The following is an 11,179-nucleotide window of genomic DNA, read 5'->3' as shown; positions in this document are numbered from 1 at the left end:
TTTATAAGAAACATGCAGGATTGAACAGATAAGGAAACACATTTATTTATTTTAAACAATGTATACATGTTTTACAAAGATAAATCCAAAAATGGACAGTTTTTAAAAAGTCTGAATTAGCATTATGAAAATACAAAGGTGAGTTAGGTGTATTTAGTTACTGTGTCACTGATGTATTTGTATAACTACAAAGCAAATGTAAAAACTATAACATGAGACCGTTTATAGAATGAGTGCACTGTTTTTTATTATTTTTTTTCTAACCTTTGTAATTGACAAGTTTGTGACACAAGCGAAAAATCTTAACTGCCAGCGTAAATACACAACTTATATAATAAGCCTTAACTGGTCCTTGTAGCAGCCTCAGTTTTAAAGAACATGACAGCAGTGGTTTTCAAACTGTGGTTCAGTGTGTCAGTACAGCAGGGTAGCTGGACAAGTACAGAATAATATGCAGTGAAGCAGAGCTGAGTGGATATAATTTATGTGGTGAAAATAAGTTTGTTGTGTTTACTTTTGATATGTAAAGAAGCCCACATCAGGAAAACAAAAGAAAACCACTGCATTATATAGAGTAAGTTTTTTGTTTTTACAAAAATACTCATGAGTCTGAGGGCTTCCAGGTGAAGAAGTTGATTCCTTGCAGCTCCTCAGGTAAGTACTCCTGCTCTACGGGGCCGCTGAAGTCTGGGTTGTATTTGTAGCCTTTAGAGTATCCCAGCTGTTTCATAAGCCTGGTTGGGGCATTGCGGAGGTGCAAGGGGACGGGAGGCAGGGGACCTTTGTGGCTTCTCAAACAGCTCTTCACATTATTATAGGCCTTGTAGATCGACACAGACTTGGGTGCTCGTGCCAGGTAGACCACACACTGAGCAAGGATCACCTGTTGATCAGTAGATGAAACAAAAGGAAGAAAACTGAGGTGAAGACAACTTTAGGGTTGACAAGACATGAGACTACCAGTCACTGATTGGTCCACTGAGCTTACCTCACATTCAGGCATCCCAATGAAATGACAGGCTTGGAAGGCAGAAACAGCCTGAGTAAGAGCGGTGGGATCTGCCATACCTGAAAGACAAGAAGGATGCAACGCTGCAGAATAAGAAGGACTTTTTAAAAACACATTATGACTGCTTCATCAAGCTTCTCTCCCTCTGTGCATTTCAGTCCAGTCAGTAGTTTCTTTCCTGCTGCAATTTCATACAGTTATACATCTCAAAAAAGGTTTGGTCGGGGATGTTTAATGCCCTCTTCTGTTAACAACTGCCTGTAAGTGTCTGGGAACTCAGGAGACCAGCTTCTGGACCTCTGGGAGAGGACTGTTGTCCAATTCTTGCCTGATATACAGTTCTGGCTGCTCAACAGTCCTGGATCTGCTTTCTTGTATATATATTTTTGTTTCATGATGCTCTAAATGTTTTCAGTTAGTGAAAGGTCCAGACTGCAAGAAGGCCAGTTCAGCCAGACTGTTCTACTATGAAGCCATGCTGTTGTAACAGCTGCATTGTGTGGGTTAGCATAATCTTACTGAAATATGCAAGACTGCAGTGTTTCTGGATCACGTCCCCACATCGTTTCTTTGCATGATAGAGCTATAACGTTTATTTGCAGGTGGCACAGTGAACTGTGTTCACAGACAGCGATTTATAGAAGTGTTCCTGAGCTTGTGCTGTGGTTTCCATGACAGCATCTTGCCCGTTTTTAATGCAGCATCACGGGCATCTGATGTTGATTTTCAGCCTTCTCCATTATGCACAGAGATTTCTCCAATCATCAATCTTTTGATAATGTTATGTACTATAGATGATGAGATATTTACAGTCTTTAGATATTACATTGAAGAAAATTATTCTGAGTTCTGTTTTTTTAACAATTTGTAGATGCAGTTTTTGGCAGATTGCTGAACCTCTGCGCTTCTGAGAAACTCTCTGCTTCTCTAAGATGCTATTTTATATCTAATCCTGTTGCTGTAATATTGCCAATTACACTAATTAGTTGCAACATGTTGTCCAGCTGTTTCTTTGCAGTACCTCTTACTTTTCCAGCCTTTTGTTGCCATGTCCCAACTTTTCTGAGACATGTTGCTGCCACCAAATTCAAAATTGCCTTATTTTGTCTTAAAATTGTACAATAAAAAAGTATAAATAGCTCTACTGACATAATAAAGCCAGATGTAGTTAGGGATGTAGAGGAGAAAAACTGGAAAAAAGTGTAAGAAGCCTTTAACTTCGGGATGCACTGATAATGTTTAAAAAAATTATTGGGCTGATAGCAGTGCCTGTATCTTTTTTTCTGTGTGTATTTTGATTTTCTTGCTATTTATTAACCCCTTTGTGCCAGGAGGAAAAAAAAGGTCAATACACAGCGGATGATTGCAGCTGGAAAATTCTAAAATATATAAATATATATATATAAATGTAGAGGTGAGATGATGTGATAATTAAATTCACCTACCCACATCTTCACTGGCAAAGCGGACCAGTCTGCGAGCCACGTAGAGCGGATCCTCGCCACCCTCAAGCATACGGCCCAGCCAGTAGAGAGACGCATTCTCATGGGAGCCTCTCATAGACTTATGTAACGCTGATATGCAGTTGTAATGCTCTTCACCTTTAAGTAACACACACACACACAAATGAAATGTTTCTAACGGATAAGAAGATTTTTCTTCAGGTGGCATTTCATCAGCAATTTTCAAACCAAGAGATTGAAGGTCATTACATACTGAAAATAAATTACCTTATCTAAAAAAACAAGGACTGATCAGACCAAAAATAGATGAATACTGTCTCCATTAAGGTCATTAGTCAAGCTGAATGATGGCTTCATCACCCAGTGAAGCAGGGAACAGTAAATCTCCATCTTTTGGGACAGCTGCGTGTTGTGTAACAGGACAGTGTGGAGGACTAATGAGTCTGAGGAGTTCTGTACATGAGCAAAGGTGATAAGAACAGCTCAAACTACAGCAGACTAAAAAAAAGCACTGATTATAAGTAAACGCAGGCCTTATAAGTTATTGTAATGAGCAAAAACATTAAAATATCAGTTAGCTATGAATGCAATAAAAAAAAAAAAAAAAAAAATCACAGTCTCAAAGCGCTTCTAGTTTTATGAATCTGGTATGAATGAATAGCACACACTGCTCTGACGCTCAGCTAAAATACGTGCACTGCACTCACAAGAAACACACGGCACACCTAAACACCGAGCAGGGCTAGAGAAACACTAGAAATGAGGTTCGTCCCCATGATATAACGGTGATCAAAGACACTGGGGCGTAATATGATAGAGCTGTTAAGCTCAAAGCATGAAAGTACTCGTGACGAGTGCTATAAATGACGCTGCCGAGAGGAATTTAAAAAATGAGGATTTGTAAAGTATGTGGTGCCCTGTCCACATCCTTAAAGACAAAGCCTCTTCTTTTATTGAAACAACCTGTATCCCAGGACCTCTTTTTTTTTTGTTTCTAGCAAAACAGAAGTAAAATATTAACAGTTTCAATAAGAAGCTGAGGCAAGAGGCTGGTAATTTCTGCCTCTTGGTCCCACCTGCAACAACATTTTCCACATAAACAGGATTCCATGAAAGAATATCGGAAAGGACAATTGAAAACAGAGGGTGAGGATGATGCAAGCATGGGTCACAGTGTTATGAGCTGGAATATTTATTCAGGCCTAGTTGCACACAGTGACGCCCAAAATATCAACCAGCTTTGATAAAAGGAACTTAAAAGAAAGGAGCGTCGATGTTAAAATGACAAGGTGAGTACATCTGCGCTTACCAGCTTTATCATAGAGAATGTGGGACCTTTGGAGACCTTCTTTGATGTGCTCTTCTGTCACTAGTATCTCTTGAGGAGAATCGTCGGGTGCTAAGAGGTTTGTTTTGGACATCTGAGCCTGAACAGCCAGCTGGAGACTATTGAGCCCCACTCTTGCGTCGCCATCACAAAGGTAGGCCATGGTGTCCAGGGCTTTTTGCTGAATGTAAATCTTTTTTTGTCTAAAAACATTAAAAATATACACTGTATCAGTACCAATACTGTTTAATATGGAATAAAATTTAAAAAATAGATAATGCTTAAATGCCTTTCATCATGAATATTCTCAGTGTTATGCTATTCTGTTTTAACCAGCGCTCATCTCAAAAACATATTTTTTTCTTGATATAAGTCACGCTGACTGGCAGCAAAATGATTTTATCAGTTTTCTCAAAATGTTGTTTTTTATTTTCCCCCATAAAAAAATAATTAACTAAAACTATGGATTTGTGTAATCTACCTTAAACAGATAGTAGATTATATACAATCATCAGCTGGCAGTTAACAGGTGATTTTAGCTTGTGCCAAACCTCGTCTGTCAAACTATCAGACAAAACCAAAGCTGAGGCTATTGCTGTGGCTCCATCTTCCGATACCCACTATGTGAGGAATACAAAGATATTGAGGTCTAGGTGATATCTGGTCACGTGTGACGCTACAGTCGAGGAGCATGTGGGAACCTACCTGTGTCCATCTGTTTGGTCTTCATCTTTGGGGTTTGTCGAATCTTGTCCCTGGATTCTGATCCCAAGTGTGGCCACAGCTCTGTTCAGGATCGAGCCCATCGCCTCCACAGACAGCTTCTCCAGAACCAGCACCTTGCACCTGCTCAGCAGGGCAGCATTCACCTGGAAGGATGGGTTCTCAGTGGTCGCTCCAATCAAAGTGACTGTGCCACACTCCACATGTGGAAGGAAGGTGTCCTACAGACGCAAACACATACAGACCCAAATGAGACGAATTCTTACTGGGCCATTCAAAAAGGATCTGGACCAATCCTCGTTTCTATTCAGCATTGCTGTTATATTACTGTTACACATAATACAGGATTTCACAGGATGCTAGAATTTAAAGCTTCAGTTTTCAGAATAAATACAGTATAGTGTCAAAAGTACTTTTGGCACTTCCATGGCCACAAGTCTATAAAATCAAGCACATAGGCACGCAGACTGCTTCTACAAACATTTGTGAAAAAAAGGGTCGCTCTCAGGTGCTCAGTGCTGTGATAGGATGCTACTTGTGCAACAAGACTAGTCATGTAAATTTTTTGCTACTTAATATTCCACAGTTGGCTGCTAGAGGCCAGGAGAACGGTACACGCTTGACTGCAATGTGCCAAATGTAAAGTTTGGTGGAGGGGGGACTATAGTGTGGGGTTGTTTTTCAGGAGCTGGGCTCGGCCCTTACATCCAGTGAAAGGAACTCTTAATGCTCCAGCATACCAAGACATTTTGGACAATTTCATGCTCCCAACTTTGTGGGAACAGTTTGGGGATGGCTTCCAAGCTGCAGAGGGTGAGTCGTTATCATGTTAAACCCTATAGATTAAGAATAGGATGCTACTCAAGTTCATATGCATCTGAAGGCAGACAAGCGAATAATTTTGGCAATATTTGGTACCAGTAGTGAAGCAGACCTCTGAATAAACTACTGCAAATAAAGGACAATGTATTATATTGATTGATACAACCATTTACGATTTCTGTAAAATATAAACATAAACCATTTAGTTACCAATGAATTAGGGGACAAAATGTAAATAAATTATTTCTATTCATATTATCAGTTGAAACCCCCAAAATGTATGTTTCCAATGGATTAAAGACATGAGCTGGAGAACCCGTGCTGTTTTTGAGGGGATAATGATGGTCCCGTAAGCTGTTTATACATATAGATACACTCTTGCTGATACAATGCAATATTGTTGGCAGGGGGAAGAACATCAAAAAAAATCTGATCTACTTACAAGGCTGCAACAAGCAGAGTACAAATTTCTGCTCACAAATGCCTCACCTGTTGGGATTTATTGAAGCGGTGAATTTCATCGATGAACAGGATGGTCTTCCTCTTGCACAGTCGGAGCTCGTTTTGCGCCTGCTTTATCACTTCTCTGACCTCATTGGTGGATGTACTGGTGGCAGACAGAGTTACAAAGCGAGCCGTCCCCTTCTTCTTACTGGTGCTGGCAATGATGTGGGCTAGAGTGGTCTGAAATACAGTGAGCCACATGAAGAGTAATTTAACATAAACTCACAGGCAGAACATGTAATGCAGCTTTCTTTCAGAAGTTTCTGTGATGTGTAATCAAGTTAAATGAGGTGATTTTGAGACTCCTCTATTCAATGAGAAAACCTGACTGCAACAAAGCAGCCGACAGGAGGGTCAAAGAAGAGATAAGGTGTCAGAAAAGCATGCCGACGAAGTCTGGGAATGGCTAGTGGCTGCTCAATGATCCACGCTGGCAGCTCAACATGCCTAAGGAGTCATTAACAAGCTGTACCACCAACCGAGCAGCCACAGACGCCGTCATTCACTCTTTCAACACGACATAAAAGTTCTACTTGAATAAAAGAAAGAGTACCACAGCTGAAAATTCACTTAAATCCACTGTATTGGATATTCAGCATTAATCTAGACAATAATTATTTAAAAACATACAAGAAAAAAGGTGCAAAATGGACAAGCCCCAAGTTTCATGCCAAAACTGAGACTGTAATTATTAGAATATAAGAAATTTACATTTGAAAAATTAATCACAATAATTTTTAACATTTTTTTCCTCTTACCCACAATAATTTCAGCAATTTGTGGATTATTATTCAACAGAAAATTGCCATATTGCTAAAAACATACTTTTTAGATTTTAACTCAAAACAAAATATTTTCTGATGAAAGCTTCTTAAATTAAAATATTTTTTGTGCGAAAAATTAGAGTAGAGCTCTAAGAATCACTGAATAGATGAGACTTTAAAAGTTATATAAAAAAAAAACACTTTTAAAGCACTATATGGATGAGGTAGAGTGTTAAATATTTATATCGTTAAACTGTACATTAACATTTGATAATTTTCTATATTGACATTTTTTAAAGTACAAGTTTTTGTTCAATATCCCTGATTTTTTTTTTTTTTTAAGAAATGAGAAATCAGTCGGTTCAAGCATCTTCAATTCTGAGTACTAGTTGCATGCCGAGAGCAGGTGATGACTTATTGTTCGGGATATCATTAATGACAAATAAAAGGAAAACTGACACAGCAGGTTCATGAATGATGCTACACGTCTGACTTCAGTCATCTCGGTTGGTGTTTGGAGAGCGTGGCATAGGACATGGTCAAAACAGCACCGCACGTGATTCACTTAATTTTGAAACTCATCACCTCCTTTACAATAAGACATAAAAAGTGATCATGCAGAAATACTTTGCATTGATTTATAGTGACCCTTGGAATTGACCCAATAATACTGCCCGGATATCATCTTAGGGGTGAAGGATAGAAGTTTTTCCTTTAATTTGTCCCCTACAAATAAAGTGAGGGGAGCCGAATCAGTGGCAATAAGGTGTTTTAACCATCACATATCAAACGGCAGGAAAATACAAAGCAAAGCTGGGGAGAGATGCTGCATCACACTGGGTCACCTCCACACCTTTCCGCATCCCGGAGGTCCCCAGAGGATCAGCGACGGTATTTCCTGGGAGTCAAGAAGTGGCCGGAAGAGACTTTGCTCTCCTACAACTTTATTTTGCCCAAAGTATTCCTCCAGTGTTTCTGGTCTCAGCACCTCCGCCAGAGGCTTGTCGACTGCAAACAACGTCCGCGGTGATAGACGTTTCGCCGTTTTCAAGCCCTGCCCGCTGGATGCAGGCGCGGGCTGCTGACTCCTCAAAGTCTCTGTACCTGCTGCCCCAAGCTCCGCCTCCTCGTTCAGTAAACGTTTCACCCCCTTGCTGGCAGCACTGCCAGGACTTTGTTTACCGGCAAATAAACCGTTCCGTTCAGTCTGGACCGGAGGTTTCCCCCTGTTGCCTTGAAACAGCGAAAACACCCCCGGTGACTGCGCGCTGGCCATGGAGGAGGAGCTGGCCGCAGGTTTGATGACAGCCTCGGGACCAGTGCGGGATTTCTTTACAGGAGGTCCGCTCTCGTCCGCTGTGGACGGGCTGCTGTCGGTAACGCCTTTCAGCAGACATATATCCAGATGTCCGTTGATTGTGGCGGACGTGAAGTCTTTAAAACAAACGGGACATTGCACCGAGTCTGGCGCTGCAGCTATCTTCTCGTTCGCCATGTTGGTTCCCGCTAAACTTTAGACCTTTGATCACGTGACCAAAACACGGCGTTGACCTTTTGACGTTTTCATTTTTAATGATTTAATTTTTATTTTTAACCAGCTGTGGTGTGGTGTGTAGATTTAAAAACATTTTTAATGAACATTTTGCATTTCTAGACGAGTTTTAGGATTACTTTCCGGTGTGCGTTTACGTGCCGATTAGACAGTCCGTCATCAGGAAAGCACATTGTGTCGATAGGTTTAAAAAAAAAAAAAAAAAGCCAGAACCTAATTATATAAAAAAATAAAATAAAATTGGAACTTAAAAGGTGAACCACACAGTTTTAGCTTCTCTATCCCTCTTTATTTCTCATTATTTTTTAACTGTTTTGTAAGAGTTCAGGGTGAAAGGTATCTGTGCCAGGATGTTTGTAAATAGCTTTGTGTCAAAGTAAAAGAACCTCAGTGAAGTTAATCATATAGTCTTGTGGAGCTGTTTGTTTGAAAGTGTGGATTCCTTTGAAAGGTCGGGGGCACAAGCATTTTAAGTTTTCAGCAAGTTTTCGCTATTCAAATAATTCTCTAATAATTTCTCTATTGTAAATTCTGAATGTGCTTTCTTTATTTCCAATTGAATGTCTTTTAGATGACCAATTTAACTGTTCTTCATCTTTATCTAATTGTTTATATCTATAATGGAGAAAATGTTTATTGAACTGTATGAGTAAAAATACACCACTGCGAAAATTCACAGTTCATAAGTTTAAATGATAAACTTCTAAGATCTCATATTCAGGATCAATGTCTATCAGTATCCTGAAATAACATAATCAGCAACACTTGTTATAATTTTAGAAAACATTTGAAACACATTGGGGAAAATAATGAAACTTAAATCTAACCTCAGTAAATTGAGGAATTCCAGTTGATCAAATATTAAAAATAAAACACAATAATAATAATAATAATATAGAAAAAAAAACCCAAACCAATAACTAATGTGTCTCAACACTTCTCTGTCTTGTCTGTAAGAAGCAATCTGAGACATGTCTCCACCCAGAAGCCAAAGGCGAGCTCAGTGTTGTGTTTGGACTGGTCAAGTCAGAGGAGGTTTCCAGACATGCTGCACATAGCTGTGTAGCTGTGACTGACCACTCTTAGCCAGATAATACATTCTTGGGATTGTGGTTATATATATATATATGTATATATATATACACCCAGTATATGTCTTTATTGCACAATATACTGAAGATATGGCGCTGAGCTTAAAGCTCTTTAGAACCACCATGAAGTACTGATTAGAAGTTCATTTGTAGCGGCATTTAATAATTATTATATATTAAATTCTTAGAGCTGGAATCATTGAGTCTAATCCTTCATGTAATAGTCTTTGTGACATTTGCAGTGGTAATTGCATAGCACAGGCTATTGGCTTACACTGTGTCTGTGTTGACAGCGAGCTGGAAACTCATAACAATTCTCTCACTCTTCAGAGTCAATGCTGTGCTGATTTAATTTAGTTTTTCGTCATTCTGTGATTCTCAGTTTTAAAGTGGAGATCAATGGGACAAAAGTGGTATAGCAAATTTAAAAATGTCGATTCCTAATACAGCTGGAGTGACTGGACAGCGTGAGAAAGAGCTTATCTCCCAGACACCCTTTGCTGGCACCTGTCACTCTTTTGTCATGAGGACACACTGCCCTTCCTTTAGCTGCAAGTGCTGATTGAAGTAGGACGCTTGGCTGAATTAACAGAGGCTGCGGGAGGTAGAGTAGCATTAATGTCCTGGCAGCTCTTATCCTGAGAAAGTATACGCTCATCAGCTTCACTTGAGAGACTCCTCCTTGAGCTTTCAAAGGCCGTTTGTAGTTAAAGATAGGCAAAGCGAGGGTGAAAGGGAAGGATGAAGGGTAAAGTGAAAGCCATGGAGAACTTTGTCACATTCTGGGATATCTGGCTAGTCAACAGCATGTGTCTGATTCTTTCCTACCTCTGGCACAGCCTGTATGATTTATTCTGCTACAGGAGGCAGCAAAGAGCATTCACCATTCAGGTACATACAAAACCTTCTGATATGTGGGACAATATTTACACGTTAATTGTAAAAAGCTAAAATATCTTTGTGTTTTTAAACAATGGTTATCAGTATTTTACGTTTTCTCATTGTATGGGTTTCCATGTAAGCATTTGAATAGTCAGCAGTTGTTTTGTGAAGAGTTTGATTGTCATAATGTTTTGATGAACTAGCAGATGGGACAAAGAAAACTTTCTACCTTTGGAAACAAAAACATTATATTCAGATCCAGTCCTTTCATCATGTGGATAATTTTGTTGTTATAAGTCCTAATGAGACATCACAGAACACTAAAATTTATTTGTTTCATTACATTTTTTTGGATCTGTGTAAGATGCTTTTGGGGTGGTATGCCATGTTGTTTTAAAATCTAATTAGAAGAAGACATCTTTGATTTATTGAGGTATTAATAAGTTATCTAGGCTGAATGTTAATGGCCCTATTGCGTACACATATAACTATATTGTTGCACTGTGAGTTCTGTTTCCTTTTCCTCTGAAACACTAATTGTGTTTTTGCTTTCTGGTAATCATTAAAAAGGGCCTACAACAAATAGAATCAATCCTACCAAAAACTCTGTGTTAAGAAGAGGTGACAGCAGCAGCGTTTAAAGCAACATCTAATTTCATTGATATGTCCTTCAAGAAGGGCAGAATAGTGTTTACTGTCACATCAGGACTGTATTTTTCTTGCAGAATAGAATTATTCCCTCCACTAAGAAAGTTATGCTTTTGGCAGTTTTGCGTGTGTGCACGAGTGTCATTCTGTCTGTAAACATGATAGCTCGGAAATTTTCAATGAATTCTGCTAAAACTTTAAAGAGGCATAGAGTGGGGCCACGTTAACAACCTATGAAAATTTGGCGCACATCCACCAACGTCATCAGGGTCAACTTCACGATTTATGAGTCATAAATTGACCAAAAAAACCCTTATAACGTATAAACTATGATTACATCTGACCTCTGACCTCTCCTTCAAGTTTAATAAATTGATCTGAAGGTCAAAGTGAT

The 11,179-nt window shown here is 39.2% G+C and overlaps 1 protein-coding gene across 1 annotated transcript; it reads right to left on the bottom strand.

The window, feature by feature from the left end:
- Window positions 1–15: 15 nt before the first annotated feature.
- On the bottom strand, window positions 16–8,161 carry wrnip1 (WRN helicase interacting protein 1). The gene is made up of 7 exons (XM_031737848.2): window positions 7,466–8,161; window positions 5,834–6,028; window positions 4,505–4,743; window positions 3,782–4,002; window positions 2,455–2,610; window positions 989–1,068; window positions 16–883 (listed from the first exon to the last, which is right to left on the bottom strand). The coding sequence occupies exons 1-7, from the start codon at window positions 8,105–8,107 to the stop codon at window positions 602–604; spliced, it is 1,815 nt and encodes a 604-aa protein (XP_031593708.1). The 5' UTR covers window positions 8,108–8,161; the 3' UTR covers window positions 16–601.
- Window positions 8,162–11,179: the final 3,018 nt, after the last annotated feature.

Source organism: Oreochromis aureus, linkage group 18, assembly GCF_013358895.1.
Source record: "Oreochromis aureus strain Israel breed Guangdong linkage group 18, ZZ_aureus, whole genome shotgun sequence".
NCBI classification, from domain to species: domain Eukaryota; kingdom Metazoa; phylum Chordata; class Actinopteri; order Cichliformes; family Cichlidae; genus Oreochromis; species Oreochromis aureus.
Note: the sequence above shows the minus strand (reverse complement) of the source record. Positions and strands in the feature narration are given on the sequence as shown.

Coding starts and splice junctions, on each gene's coding strand:
- wrnip1 (XM_031737848.2), bottom strand. CDS start 8,107: ATGGCGAACGAGAAGATAGCTGCAGCGCCAGACTCGGTGCAATGTCCC. Junction 6,029..7,465: donor GACCTCCGGGATGCGGAAAG/GTGTGGAGGTGA, acceptor ACTGTATTTCAG/ACCACTCTAGCCCACATCAT. Junction 4,744..5,833: donor GCTTCAATAAATCCCAACAG/GTGAGGCATTTG, acceptor TTGCGTCTGTAG/GACACCTTCCTTCCACATGT.